Source organism: Fundulus heteroclitus, chromosome 15 (assembly GCF_011125445.2).
Source record: "Fundulus heteroclitus isolate FHET01 chromosome 15, MU-UCD_Fhet_4.1, whole genome shotgun sequence".
NCBI lineage: Eukaryota > Metazoa > Chordata > Actinopteri > Cyprinodontiformes > Fundulidae > Fundulus > Fundulus heteroclitus.
Window position 1 is genome coordinate 12,059,718 of NC_046375.1, and position 15,266 is coordinate 12,074,983.

At 39.8% G+C, this 15,266-nt stretch overlaps 1 protein-coding gene across 1 annotated transcript; it reads left to right on the forward strand.

Moving 5' to 3' along the window:
* Nucleotides 1-56: 56 nt before the first annotated feature.
* Nucleotides 57-14,901, forward strand: LOC118556185 (SAM and SH3 domain-containing protein 1-like). The gene is made up of 6 exons (XM_036147396.1): nucleotides 57-270; nucleotides 1,460-1,610; nucleotides 3,120-3,248; nucleotides 7,268-8,301; nucleotides 12,210-12,341; nucleotides 12,608-14,901. The coding sequence occupies exons 1-6, from the start codon at nucleotides 97-99 to the stop codon at nucleotides 12,866-12,868; spliced, it is 1,881 nt and encodes a 626-aa protein (XP_036003289.1). The 5' UTR covers nucleotides 57-96; the 3' UTR covers nucleotides 12,869-14,901.
* Nucleotides 14,902-15,266: the final 365 nt, after the last annotated feature.

Genomic DNA, 15,266 nt, shown 5'->3' on the forward strand with positions numbered 1-15,266 from the left:
TTTATTTATGTATATGTGTGTGTGTGTAACTCTGCTCTCGCCCCTGTTTGATTTCCTCAGAGAGGGGATGTGATTGACATCATCAGTAAGCCCCCCATGGGAACATGGATGGGTCTGCTCAACAACAAAGTTGGCACCTTCAAGTTCATCTATGTGGACGTGCTGTGTGAGGAAGAAGAGAAGCCTAAAAGGCCCATCAGAAGGAGGAGGAAGGGCCGACCGCCCAAACCCACATCAGTAGAGGAGCTGCTGGAGCGAATAAACCTCAAGGTGGGGTACCAAGCATGGCAGAAAATTCAAAGCTATTATTTAATGAGATTTTTCTTTTAGGTTGTGCTTCACTTAACTACTTTTTTTAAAAGGTACTTGTGACAAACAAAGCTGTCTGTGAGACAAATATAGTACACCCAATTACAGGCTGCGTTGCTTTAGATGTTTGATTTGACACTGATTCACAAACATTAACACCCCCATTGGCACAGCCGCACCCCTGCAAAGCGGTCGGTGTCTTTTTTAGCCAAACCTACATATTACTCGGAGTTCACTATCATCTCTTCCCACCCAGGCGGCCGAAGGGCCCCCGGTTCCCCAAATAGAAAGAGGGACTTCCTGTGGCTTTGTCTGGTTTCCTCTCTGGCAATCTCACAGATTGAAGCTTGCTGGGGCTAAGCTGAAAATCTTCTGGTTATAAATGCATCACAGCATTAGAGTATAATCGGTCAGCACCATAAAACATCCGTTTTGTTACCTATAAAGCAGCTCCAAACTTTTTTTTTTTTTTTTACTGTATGTTATAAATAAAACAATATTATGGTTTGAAGCACATTTGTCACCTAACAAATAATAAAGCCTGGATCCAGCATGATTTAGTTGACACATTTTAATAATAAGAGTTTCAAATCAGTTTCACTAAAGGATCCCTGTTTCTCTGAACATGCAGATGCATCATTTATCTCCAAAGAAATGGAAATAAATAAATATATGAGCCACAGAGGGCGTGTCTATAAGGTGCAAAGCTTCCCAATTGGTTTCTTTTATATTGCATTTTCCAGGAAACCATGACACAGCAACACAATGCTCCTTTTCACAATGATTTGTAATTAATTGTTGTGTTTGTGACATGCAATCTTTCTGTTGGTTAAAAAAAAAAGTGTGGTTCCCTAGAACTGTATGACAAAAGTGGAAGCGGTTTGACTGATGTGGCGTGACTCTGTATTCACACAGTGAGTGACTGTTGTTGTAATGCTCTGTCAGATAAGACAGTGGCTTGGTGATGTGTTTGTGTGGCCGAGGGTGGCTTTCCTCTGATTCTCACATGAAATACTAGTTTCCTTTAGTACGTAAATTATTTTTCTTCTTATATCCAAAGTGTGTTATTTGCATATTTCAGACTGCTCTTTTCCACACCCTGCCCCTTAACCCTTCTCCTAAACCTCTCTGCTCAATATCTGTTTGACAGGAGCACATGCCCACTTTTCTGTTCAACGGCTATGAAGACCTGGACACGTTCAAGCTGCTGGAAGAAGAAGACCTGGACGAGCTGAACATCAAAGATCCTCAGCACAGAGCCGTGCTGCTTACGGCTGTGGAGCTGCTGCAGGAGTACGACAGTGAGTAGAACACGGAGGCCAGAATGACGCCGGTGTTTCAAAAACGTTGTCGGCCTTTTGCTTAGTCCCTCCATTTTTTTTACACATTTGACTGCTTGTATTTGCATTTCCATTCAAAAGAGGCGTCAGTGAACGACTGGATCCCATTCAGATAGCTCGCGGGTACATAGCTCATCCCCTGTGTGTTTGTTAGTACTCGCGTACATAGTACAAGTGCTGTAGCATAAAAACATTTCTACATCATTTAAGATTTTTATGTGATAGACTGAAACAACACAGCTACAATAGGTGTTGTTTTAATCTGTTACATAAAAATCTTTGGGTTGAATAACGACAGTAGTCATTTAAAAAAAAAATACTTATCGTAAACGTGGTGTGTACGTTGGTATTCAGAATCACTTTACTATGTCACCTGAGGATAAAATCCAGTCTAACCCTAACTGTGTTAAGAGGTCTCCTAATTAGTTAATAGATTCCTTCTGTGCGTAATTTAATCTCGGTATAAATACAGCTGCTCTGGGAGGCTTCAGAGGGTTCATGGAGAGCGTTAGAGAACAAACAGCATCAAACAAGGGTAAACACCAGGCAAGGCACGCACGCTGAGAAAATTAGAGTAGGGTTAGGGTTATAAAACGGAACCTAAAACGTTGAACATCTCACAGAGCACAGTTCAAGCCATCACCAAAGAAGGGAAGTGTAAAGCAAAACTGTAAACCAAGACATTAATCAGAGAAACTAGCCAGGATGCCCACGGTTACTTTGGAGGAGCGGCAGAGATCCACTGCTCCTGTGGAAGAATCTGCTGCCAGGATAACTATTAGTTGTAATGATTCTGGCTTTTAAAAAAACAAAATAAAAACCAGTTGAGAAGAAATATATTGTTTATAGAAAAGTCCATAGGTTCTGTTTTGATATTTTCCACAAGCCATGTGGGGGGACACAGCAAGCCAGCGGAGAAAGGTGCTGTGATTATTTAAGACTAAAACTGAACATACACATCCCCACAGTCAACACATGGTGGTGGTAGCATCATCATGGAGATGCTGCTCTTCATCCATGACGGGACAGTGGTCCGACATGCAACTGGAGCCGCAATGGAACCATTTATGACAAAAATCCATATCTATAAGCCAGAATGGTTCAGTCAAAGCCCAGCTCTTTATCTAACTGAGAATATCTGACTTTCCATTCAACCTGACAGAGGTTTGAGTCGTTTTGCACACTAGATGTGAATCTGCAACTGTGGCGAAAGGTGGTCATTTAAAATATTGATTCAGGTGGCCTCAATCCAAATGTGCGCCACACTTTTTTCAGATATTCATTTGTGAAAGAAATTTGAAAAGGGTCTGCCTCTTCACATTTATATCTTTCTGTGTACTGTCTCTGACTTCAAATCCCAATAAAACCGCTGCAGATTGTGTTTGTAATGTGCCAGAAGGTGAAAAGTGTGCTGAAGGCACTGTGCCACAGCCGGGAGCTTTGCATTGAAGAATTTTCCTGCGTTTCCAGGCAGCAGTGATCCGGAGCGCAGCGGACTGTCGGGTTCCCAGGAGAAGCTGCTGTCAGAGGGTCGAGGCCTTGTGGGGGACTCCCCGAGGGACTCTGGCTGCTATGAGAGCAATGAAAATCTGGAAAATGGTAATGATTCCTTTCTCTAGTCCAGCTATCTTAGGCCAACCAAAATGGAATTCCTTTAGCTAGCCTTATCCCACCTTTACTGTTTTCCTCCTTTGGGTTCCTTCCCTGCTCCATCACTTTCTAAGCTTTTGCATAACACCCTCCCTATCTCACCCCTTCACTACTTTCTTATCTTAACCTGTCTTAGTGTGGATTCTTTAGAGAGAAAACAAACTTTTCTTTGCTTTCACTATACTTTCTTCACCCCTCTTTCCACCCTGTAGGCGTTCTGTGCCGTCAGTGCCAAAGTCCGGTTGTAGCTGTGAGGGAGCCCGGCTCCAGACCACTAAGCCTAGTCCACCCCACAATGTTGGGAGCACAGAGGGAGAGACTTGGCCCAGTACACAGAACTGTTTTGATGAGGGCAAACTCGCTGCCCAGTTGTGGACACATGTTCCCTACTGGCCCACGTGTGGCTACCAGGTCCATTGATGGACATCAGGAAGATGAATGTGAACTTGTAGAATATTTCTGTTGAGGGTTGTGAGGACGTGGCAGTCAGAAACGCGACCTGAAAACTTGCAGTGTCAGAAAAATGCTTGTGTTGTGAATTTTATCGGTTGAGAAATGACAATGTGCAAGGGTTCAGATCAGTGCTATGATTTCATTTATGTTCACCAAGTTTTGTGCTTAAAGGTGAATGCAGTGGACAGTACAGTATGTGCCTAACATTATGAAAATATTTTTATTTGTAGTTTGCAGATTGTAAAAGATTTATCATAAAAGATTAGGGTCTTATCTATATATACACACTTTGTTCTTGGGTACTGTTCTCTGCATTTGGCACCTTCTGTCAATTAGTGCATCCATTATTCCAGCTCCATGACACAAACCACTGCTTTGTCTCATTTTTGTACCTCTACAGCTCCAGAGTAATTACTGGTTTACCCTTCATGTGTAATGTGTGTCACTCACTTTACTTTCAACAGTGAAGTGTGCTATTTGCCAAGATACACTTTAAAAAATTGTTCAATAAAAATCATAAAAGGGACTCTGGTGCTGCTATTTTTTTCTTGTTTTGCCTCTTTCTTTCTGCTGTTTTTCTTTTCATGCTACTAAACTGTTCATAAACCAGCAGAATAACACGTTTTAAATTTTATTTTACATCTCTTTTGGTTGGTTCAGGCTTTCACAGCTATGCTAGATTTACAAGTCAAGTTGATCTATTTCTGCTGCCTTTACTTGCAATTAAATCCACAGATGCACCAATCAGAGTTTAGCGGAAAATTTCAGATCTCGTGCTTTTTAAATCCTTGACCTGCTAATAAAGAGTTTGAGAAAACATGACTGAAAATATTTAGTATGTATTTTAAAGCCTTCTTGCAAGTTGGAAAAACAGGGGAATTTGCCAATTATTTTGATGGGAAACACTAGTAGCAAAATAGCCAATATTAAGGCTGTTTTTTTGATGAACAAAGTCTGGATTTCAGCTGCTACACTGAGGCATAAGTATTGTATTTCTGAAAGGAAAACTGGGAAAATGTGAAATAGAACCTTCAAATAGAACCTTCTTTTTGCCATGGTATACAGCAGCCTCAGTGTATATTTCCATACTTAACTAAGATTTCCAAAGAGCTAAAATAAAGGTCTCACTTCCTGGTCAAATACATACAATGTGCCTTCATATAAAATCTGTTTTTATCCTCAGTGGCTTTTTTGCACCTGTTGTGCATCCTCTGACTTAATTTTAACCCCTTAAGGAAAAATGTTAACTTAGAGTCTTCTCTCTGTAACAACTTCCACACAGAGGAGTTTTCTCAGCACAGCTTGTTATAGAAGGTTCTATATCTCATAGCAACCTCAAGTTTTATATCCATAATGGCTGCCAGTAAGGTATTAAATTATGTATTAGTATCTGTGATGTTTTGAATCTCATCAGAAATCAACAGGACTGTACTCTATTTGAAAACATTTACACACGATCCAGTATTGTGTGAGCTTAAAAAAAGATTCAAAATACATTGTTATTCCCATTAGGACTTATTCTAACTATTAACAGATTCACCTGGTATTTCAACTTGCTGTTATAATGCAATTAATGTAATTCCCAGATACAAGGTCCGGCTTCTCAGGAACAGAACAACCATAGCTGGAGGAAAAAAGATTAGATATTTTTAATTTGCCACCAATCGGTCTCCACCTGGGCCAATCATGATCTCCGTGCATCTTCAGTTAAATTTAGGCTGACCGTTTATTTGTTTGGGGTAAATTGTAAATTCAAAATCAATCTTCCTGATTAGAAAAAAAAACACTTATACTGTGGAGGCCTGAACACTTTTCCCGTTAAAATTTTCTTTAACTTGCACGTGTCATTTCTGTTTTTAGCAAGTCTTCCACATATCATCATGTGAACTTCTGTAATTCTCTGATATGTTTAGAAGTTGTTTACTGATGGTAAGGTAGTCTTTCTAACAAAGCTGTTAGATTGCAGTGTTTGTTTATTTATTGAGTACATTAGTAAGTCAGAATATTCTAATTGAATTAAATTAGTGTTAAAGGTAATTTAAAGTTGATCAAGTTCATCACATTTTAAAACACTACATCAAACATTCATTACCACAGAGTGAAAAGAAAATCACTGATTATGCTCTGGTATAAGTTACACCAAAACTGAATTGTGCTGTCTGGCATTGATTAATGACCATAAACACTGCCTTTATGTGTGTTTTATTTTGAATCTGTTAATGGTCCTTTTACCTACATGTTCCATTCACATATTTTAAAAGTTAAAAGGGCTACTTAAACATTTGGACCATTCATGGCACTATTTAAAATCTATGTGGCTTTCCTCCATTTCATCCATCCATTTCGCCTTGTAAGCTAAAGGATAATGGTAAGTTGTTTCATCCTTTGGTTCCACTCTTTCTGAAAGTGTCCCATCTGAGTATTTATTTGGAATTTGCTATTTTGGAAACAGTAAATCTGTCTCTCAGACTGTGAGTCAAAAAGCTTATCTTATCCCATTGGCACTCAAACGATTGTAAATATTTTTCTGAGGATCACAGAAAAGCCTTGAACAACAATGATGTCGCTGATCATTTTTGAAACCCTTTGGCGCTGGCCAACTTGGTAAAATAATAATGAGTAACTATGCAAAGTCTTTGGTAACTACATTCCTCACAAACATTTTGTTTTGATTTTGCCAATAAAAACCCGACAGGATGGAAAAAGGAAAAAATGTCAAAAATATGGGGTGCCAAAAGGGTGAATGAATAAGTGATGATTAAATCTTTTTACTTTTTTTAAGGAAATAGATATAAATGTGTCCTAGAAACAGTTAAAAGCAACATTATCAAGATTAATAAAACAACCTGAAAAGAAATTATCACCTTAGAAATATTAAATAAAAGATACACAAATATGTGTGGAAGTTGTTGTAATGGTTGTTAGAATGTCATGGGTTAAAATTGTATTATTATTATTATTTCTATATTTATGTAAATATAGCACCAGGAAATATTTAAACTATCAAAGTGGCTCATTAAACAATTCACTGGTTAAGCTGCACAGGAATTCAACTGGAGAGCAATAATTTTGATTAGATCAGTGATAGCCCCACCCACTGAGCTTGATGGGTAAGGCCGACAGAATAAATCCAGGATGTTTACGGCAAACAAACGCTAAAATAATGAAATACTGAAATAAATGTGCTTTTTGTATATACAAATCTGTATATTTTTATTACAAATATACATTTAAATTATCAGATGTTGAATACATTATCTATGTATTTGCTGTTTTAATTTATTAAGCCATTTAAGGAATTCTTTTATGATTTATTTACTTATTGAATTGTGGCACTTTGATCTCCATTCTAGGAAAGCCAAAGTAGTTTGACAAGAAAGTTATTCAGTAAAGAGCAATATTGATTGGAATCATTTTTATATTAGTGAATGTGTGGTGTTTATCTATTTTTTTTAATGGAAAAAAGTTTCACTTGGTATGAACCTGAGTTTTAAGAACGGACTTTTATTTTGCAGGGAAAAACAAAAAAGCATCCCGGTCCAGTCGCTGTTCAGCGGGAATGCAGTCTCCAGACTACCCGACCCTACCTATGACTCTTTCTACAGAAGCTCTGCAACAAAATGGCAAAAACCAGCGTTCCAAGTTCCCTAAAAGCCTTTTCATCAAGCCCTCCCTGAAAGGCTTTAACTTGCTGGGACTCCGCAAAGCCCACAGACGGTCCCCCATCCCAGCTAGCCGCAGTTGTGAGGACCTTGATGGCCCCCCGCAGACAACTGGGCTCTGGAAGCGTTCTCACTCCCTGGGAGATCTGCACAGCCTCGAGCAAAAGGTTGATCTGAGTGTGGCGGTTAAAGCAGCAAAGGACGTAGACAAATTGGGCAGCAGCAGCCCGGCAAAGGTCTACAGGGAGGAGCGTTCTGTCCGAACAGGAACCCCAACAGTAAGTCCTAAAGGAAGGGCTGACAGACCACCCATACCCTCTCAGCTTCCTCTACGCTCCCAGTGTCCAGCATTCCAGCCTCCCAAACTTCCACAGCCTCTCTCTAGTCCTACTCCAAGTCCCCCAGATTCTAGTGTTAGTGGAGAGAGGATTATCCTGACGCATCCCAAAAAGCCTCCCATTCCACCTCCTGTTCCCGCCAAAAAATCCAGAGAAAGACTTGTCAATGGAGTCCGTCACCCGTCTCTCTCTCTGCCCTCGTCGCCATCCCCGACCGCCTCGCCTACACACTCCCTCAATCGTTCCCAACCGAGCAGCCCCTTAATCCGCAGCAGCAGCCCGAGCCCCGTCCTCCACCCCCCTGCTCTCCCCGCCAAAACCTTCAGCCCACCTCCCAGTCCGTGTGCCACCTCCTCTGCATCGTCTATAGGTGAAGAATCAGGCACCCCACCTGCAGTGCAGCCTCCCTGGCTCTCAGATCTTGGAGGTAAAATGTCTGTGACAAGGAAGCTCTCCCACACCAAGATGAGTCCTGATCTGCACACCCTCCTGGAGCAACGGCTGCAGGCTGAGGCCATCGATTTGACCGAGGAGCCTTACTCTGACAAGGTTAGACAAGCACCACCACAAAAATAAATTAGAAAATGAATTAAGAGAAACTACGTACATAACAAAATTGTTAATCTGATATTTTACACAGAGGTTTTCACGTTTAATTTCTTCATGAATTGTTTTTAGCTGAATTCAAGATGCTTTTAAGAAAAACTATAGAGCCAGAGCTGGTCCTAGGCAATGCAAACTAAGCAGCTGCTTAGGACCTCCAAGTCAGAAGGGGGCCCCAGAGAGTGTTCTACTTCTCACTAAGAATATAGATAGAAAAGCAATTATGCTGCAATTTTGCGTCAGAGGTTGGAGCTTTAATCTTAGAATGATGCCACGCTATTTATGGTGATTTATGGTCATAGAACCAGTGGAATTTGTGAATGGTTGTATTGCTAGCTTCTATAGGGCAATACAAGACAATAATGTTGTTTTCTTTATTTTATGTGTATAAACCTTAAATGAACATGTTCACAAACAATACAGCCCCATGTGGGAAACTGGCTTTATGATATACTACCCATCTGCAGTGCTCGTAAATAGTTCATACTTACACTTTTCAATGTGTTTTATTTGCACATCAGCCATATTGGATGCAGAACTTTTGGCTGCTTGGAAAACATCAGCTTCGCAAGTTGAAAAGCCAACTTCAGGAGGTGTTCTCGATGCATTTCTAACTAGAAACATGAAAATTTGATCACTAAAATGCACTATTCATACTTCTAGTCAAGTGTGAATGTAGTTGGCCTGAAATATTTGTGTTTTCCAAATAGTAAATTAAATTAATTTTAGAAAACATTTTATTATATTCAGAATTTATTTAAATGTGCGTAGTTCAAGGTTTGAAGTTAAATATTGATTTCCTTTTCCATACATGCCGATACAAGTGCCCACTGTGTAAAATTAGTTGTCCCCTATTTTTTTGCAGTTGCTGCTATAGCTTTCATTTGTCGGTTCATAAGATGATTTGGGCTGAATCATCTGGGTGTACATATGGGTGTGACGAGCTGCACCTTCTCGTTCACCTGGCTACTTTGTTGAGTCTCCACCGTAATCGAATCATTAGCGAGAGAACACTGACTAACTTCAATATTTATAGCTTTCTTACCTCAGAAGACATTACGTTATGACCTGTGCAGTCGCAGTGACAGATGGTTTTCCTCTTCATGCACAACACTGGTGTCATTTCAACGTGTCGCCAGAGGGGGCAAACTTTTGCTAACTTTTGAAACTTGTGCTATGCTTCTTCAAAAGGACAAATGTACAGATCGCCATGTAATAAAAGAAGATTGTATATTTAACCAAATGAAATGCAGAGTAACAGCTGCTAAGAGCCCCATATAATCTTGGGTTAGTTCTGTTTGGGTAAAGGTCACTTTTAAATGAACCACATAGATGGCCCATAACTAAAACATTTCCAGTCATATTTTCCACAGTTAATATGAAAAGTTGGATTCCAAGACACTTCTAGGCTATACTTGTCTGGCGTCGAGCTCCTTTTAGCACCCCCAGGGCCGTAACATGCTTAACCTAACTCAGTCATAATTTGACTGCAGCTCCGTTCCAAATTGTTCTGTGTTTTATACCAATAAAGGCGCTGCGCAACAGGAGCAGCTTAAAGCACAACCTAGAGCCTATGTGTTTCTTGTTTGTATAGCTGCTTTATGATGTCAGGGCATTTATTTGCCGCGAGGATGTATGTGTGAAATGATAAATTCGCTGCCGGGAGCCGAGAAGGAAAAGATCGTGGCTTTGCTCTCTCTGTGATGCGGTTCAGACTGTTAAGTTTATGGGCTGGATTTACTAAAGTCAGACGAGGTCGTAAAAACTTCTGGCACTCACCAGACCCCAGGCTCAGCCCTGAAACGTATTGGAGGCCGTAATGCTGGCAGAAAAACAAACACAAATTCAAGCAGACTGGGACATCAAGGGATGAGGTGTGAAATAGTGCCTAAGAGCTCAAAACAGCTCTGCTGGATTACTCGTTATCAGCAGCAAAAAGGCGCAGAGTTGAGAGGCGTGTTTTTTCTGTTTTTGTTTTATGTTACTGTGAAATCTCTACAACATTGATCTAAACGTTACTTAAGATGTGCCTGAATCGGGACAAATGACACAGAGGTCATATTTTCATTTTTTTTTTTATCTTTTTACCCTTTACATAAAGGGCTCTTAAGTATTTTTCAGTTCAACGTTCCACACCTTTTCACAGCGAAATTTCCGCCCTGATAAGGCCCATTCATACCTCACGTAAAAGACGGATACGGATACGTGTGGAGTGTTTCACACGTTCTAACCGTCGATTTCGTCCGTACTTTGACACGAAAATTGGGAGCTTACGATTACGGACGAAACGGATCAATACGGAGCAATACTACCGGAAACGGTGGGGGCGCTATTGAGTTTGTAGTACAAAATGTCAACAAAATCACGAAGAAGGTTGTAATTCTGGGCTTTAAACAATGGCGGGATTCGAGGAACAACTTGCGGAGCTTGTCCGCAACTACCCACACATATGATGTGTCGTGTCCGGGGCACAGGGACAAACAAAAAGTTTACTTACGGAGCAAATACAACAAAATCACGTATTGGACCGTCGCCGTGTTTGTTCAGTGACGAATCATTGGCGCTCAGCACTGCCACCTAGAGGGAATATTGGTTATTGCGCACCTCAACGGACGGAGGTATGAAGGACTCAACGGATAGAACGCACGGACAGAAATACGGACATGCAGGCCAAACGTAGGGTATGAATGGGCCTTTATTCTGTTCCTGTTTCTGGACATTAGAGCGCAAACCATTTACAAACACTATTGAAAATGTTTTTCTAGCTTTGTTGTGATGAGTAGTCAGCAGAGTGTTTGCTATGATTTTGAAAAGAAGATAAAATATTTCCATATCTTAACCTTTACAAATTCAGCGTGGATCTAGACAGTGGTTGAGACGTCAAAGGCAAAAAACATAACTATACAGTAAAACGTTTACCTTTCCTGTCATCACTTGATTAAACAGCAGACATCACTCTGGAGAGAAATAAAGTTATCTTTCAAAATAATCCTCCTGCTTTATTTTAATTCAATTTAAATCTCTTCACTAATACTATAGATAGCAAAACTTTGTCTTCCTCTCATAGTAACATCTTTTTTATGTAGTCTGTTAAAACTTTTGATTGGTGCAAAAAGAAAAACAATCTGTACTACTCCTGGCTCAAATTTCTACTTTCGTCCTCTGAGTTTTGGACTCTTAAGGACAACACATTTAACTTGTTTATAATGTGTACGTTTTACAATAATGAAAACAGCGGCCTCCTCATTGAACAGATTGATAAAGGGCTATTCCACAGATTGATTGGCTTCTCTGGTAGCTCAACTTTAAACTGCATAACACTTAGACTTGTCAGATTTGGACTGGATATTCCTATACGAAATTCATCAGAGCTTTTTTTGATAACTGTTAGATTAAAAGATGTCAGGAATCGAAGAAAAAAGATGCTATTTGATTAGAATTCAATGAAAAGGTACATTTATTTTAGAAATTAGAATAGGTGATGCATGAATACAATAAACTTTAAAAATGCAAATATATTTCTATGTTCAGTTTTCTCTTTTTCCATAATTTTCTAGACCTGAAAATGTCATACTTTAACTCAGTTATTAGGACTGAGTTCAAACATTGTCACTGGCTGCAATAAAATTACCAGTCAGACATGGATGTCTTGTGCTTTTTGATTTGTTCTTTGTTGATGAAAGCAGGAACTGGTATAAAGATGGAACCAAACTCTCGTTTAAATTCCTTGATGTCCGTTTATGTCTGCCTGTTAGAAAAACAAAAAGAGAAATCCAGATTCTTTTGGGGATAAAAGGTGTCCTTCTCTTTCCTGGGCTATTCTTATTTTGTTCCTCTTCACATTCTTCCTACAGCACGGCCGATGTGGCATTCCACAGGCACTGATCCAGCGTTACTCAGAGGACTTGGAGCAGCCGGTCAAAGACGTGGGCTCCACCATGGACCAGCTCAGAGTCAAAGAGCTACGGAAACAGCACCGCATGGCTGTAAGGCAACATGATACTTACCTGACAGCTACTACTGGCAAACATGTTAGAGAAATATTAAAGTGCTGGTCTTTTCAAGACAGATTTTAAGTCATTTGAGACTAGTGGCATTGAAAGTGCTCAAAAAAATAAAAAAAATCACCGACTTTGCATGATGTCTATTGTCTGTGTCATTTATGATTATTTCTTCATGAAATACCATATGTTCCAAGTTCACAGTTATTCTCACAACTCCTGCAAATTCAATATCTTCCTGTGTATTTCAGATCCCCTCTGGCGGTTTGACAGAGATGTCCCGGAAGCCCGTAGCCTTTGGCAACATCAGCACAGTCTCTGATTGGCTCGTCTCCATCGGCCTGCCCATGTACGCCCCATCCCTGCTGGCGGCAGGCTTTGACACCCTGGGTCGTGTGGCCTTGTTAACGGAGAGCAGCCTGAGGGAGGCCGGGGTGCGGGATGAGAGGCACACCCGCCGCCTTATCAGCGAGGCCCGATTGGTCAATGCACACCGAGGCATACAGTCCTAATCTCGAGGCCCACTCGGTGCTCAAAACATAACGATGAGGTGGCCACACAACTAAGTGAGCACAGCACTAAAGTACACTCAAAAAAAAGAGTTAACCCCTTTTTAATGTTTACGGCATTAAGAGCCAAGAGAAGATATCGGATGCCTTTACAAAAATAGACTGACTACTTTTGACTGATTTCTTCCATTCTAAGGATACCCCTAAAGTCTTCAAATAAAGACTTGGATCTGCCTTTAAGGATGAGAGCACACTCTTTTTGTAAGAATAAAATTGTTGGGGGGTTTTTTTCCTTTTTTTTGCTAATCTATAAAAAAAAAGTTTACTTCCTGCATATTCCATAGTTGAACCGTTTTTCATCTCTTACACTAAGGCAGGTCAAAGTCTGAATAAATATACCACAACAAACAGTGGCTTACTTTGTATCTTCTTTCTGTATTATAGCACAAAGTACATCTGAGTTCCAAAAGGATCTATTATGTTAAAGTTTGTGTTTGCTTTCGGATTATTGCAGCCCTTTTGCAGACCCACTTTCAGTCATTTTGGGGGGGGGGGGGGAAACACACAATGTCTTTATATTTCAACTGATATGATACATTTTTTTCACGGCATACTCTGGTGTGAATAGTCTTATGGAAAGCTTTGTTTGCTGCAGTAATCACAATCAGCTTTTACTGAAAGTACATTCCTCGGTGTGGAAAGGGACACTTGAAATTGCCTTACCAATATGAATGAATAGCTACAAGAAGCTGTGCAAAAACATGCAGGTCTTTTTTCTTCATCTGATTGTGTCTCACGAGTAAACTGTCGTTTCGAATACATGAACATGTGCACAGTTATTTTGGTGGTGGATACGGACCAAAGAACAAGACAACAAGTCGCCCTGTGTTGAATCTCCGTGGACCATGATGGAATACTTTGAAAGTACACGTTGCGACAGAAAAGCAAAGATTCAGCCGTCACGTCTGGATTCCTTACTGGTCCATCTACACGTCGGTGAGCACATTCAGGAGTCAAAGCTCTTGAGCATTTGCAGACTTTAAATGGGATGGAAAGATGGAAATAAACTGTCTAAACAAACTGTCGGAAAATTCAGGGACCTTCTGAGGAGAGTCAGACTGTTAGAACGTTATTGGGGAGAAAATATCTAAGAATATCGTTTGGTTGTGCACTCTGCATGAGACTGAGCAAACAAATATTCCCTGAGTGCATTTCTCCTCTGTTTAAAGTCATATCTTTCATTTGTAGTGGACTAAAGACTTATTCCATCCATTTATTTAGTTTTTTTTTTTTTTTAAACTCTGACCAGCTTCTGTTGGTGAGTTTCGGAGCATGTTTCTGCATTTGGCACTTGATGTGGTTATTTGATGCCTTCTTCTCTCTCATCAATCAAAGTGGTGCTCTGGGAAACTGAGGATGGGAGTCACAGCTTAAACAAGTAAAAGACCCAGGAAGTGTTCTGCAAAAGAAAGAAAATACTGACACTGTAAATGCACTTTAGATGGTTAAACTAGCGGTTTTATAGGCAGAATTGGCTACATATTTTTACAGGTCCATAAATGGACACCTATGTCAGGTATTGTAAAGGGTTTCAGTCAGTTATGCTGGTAATTTTTTTTGTATTAAGGTCCCAATGCCAATTTACCAATCACATGTTAACCTCCAGTTACTCATTTGCAGCTTTTCAGTCTTATAAAAACAAAATTCATAGTTACATATATGAAATGCTTTGCCGAAGTTGCACATTCTCTATGTGTAATTGATGTTGTATTAATAACTTATTTTTGCTTTTTTTTTATTCATATCAACTGTAATTAGCTGTACCATATGAATAGCAATACCTTCCTGCACATCACTCTTGTCGGTAAGGAACTACAGTATGTATTGTAAAATACGTGTACAAATGATTTTATTTGGTTTTCATCTACCTAATGATTGTCCATACAGATTTTGCTTGTGTATTGAAACAAAAAGTAATGTCCATAACTATTTGTCATTCTGAAATATAAATAAAATTGTTTCTTGCTATACCTGGACCCTATAATGGTTTTGGCTCTTGTTGTGGGTGACTTCTCAGCTGTTCATTTCCATGCTCATTCAATGAGGAATTTGCTCTCCTAAGGTCTCGTGCACTGAAGGGGTTGGCAGAAAGACAGGCTTGCCTAAGGCACAACTGGAAAAACAAGCAGCAAATGAAAGGTGTGGGAAGGACTGTTTTTTCTCTCCTTTTTTAAACCACTTTAATAAACTGGGACGATACAATTTGACATGATGAATTTTCTAAATTACCCCACATGCTTTTAATTTTCCAATTAAAAGCACGGGGATTGGCAACACACACTTAACACAATAGCTTTATTATTTTAAAACCAGTGTGCCCAGCATACTCTATTATTATCTT

Bases quoted from the DNA above. Each gene is read 5' to 3' on its own strand.
- LOC118556185 (XM_036147396.1), top strand. From the start codon at position 97: ATGGGAACATGGATGGGTCTGCTCAACAACAAAGTTGGCACCTTCAAG. The intron at 271-1,459 runs GTGGGGTACCAA...TCTGTTTGACAG, and splicing joins TGGAGCGAATAAACCTCAAG to GAGCACATGCCCACTTTTCT. The intron at 8,302-12,209 runs GTTAGACAAGCA...TTCTTCCTACAG, and splicing joins AGGAGCCTTACTCTGACAAG to CACGGCCGATGTGGCATTCC.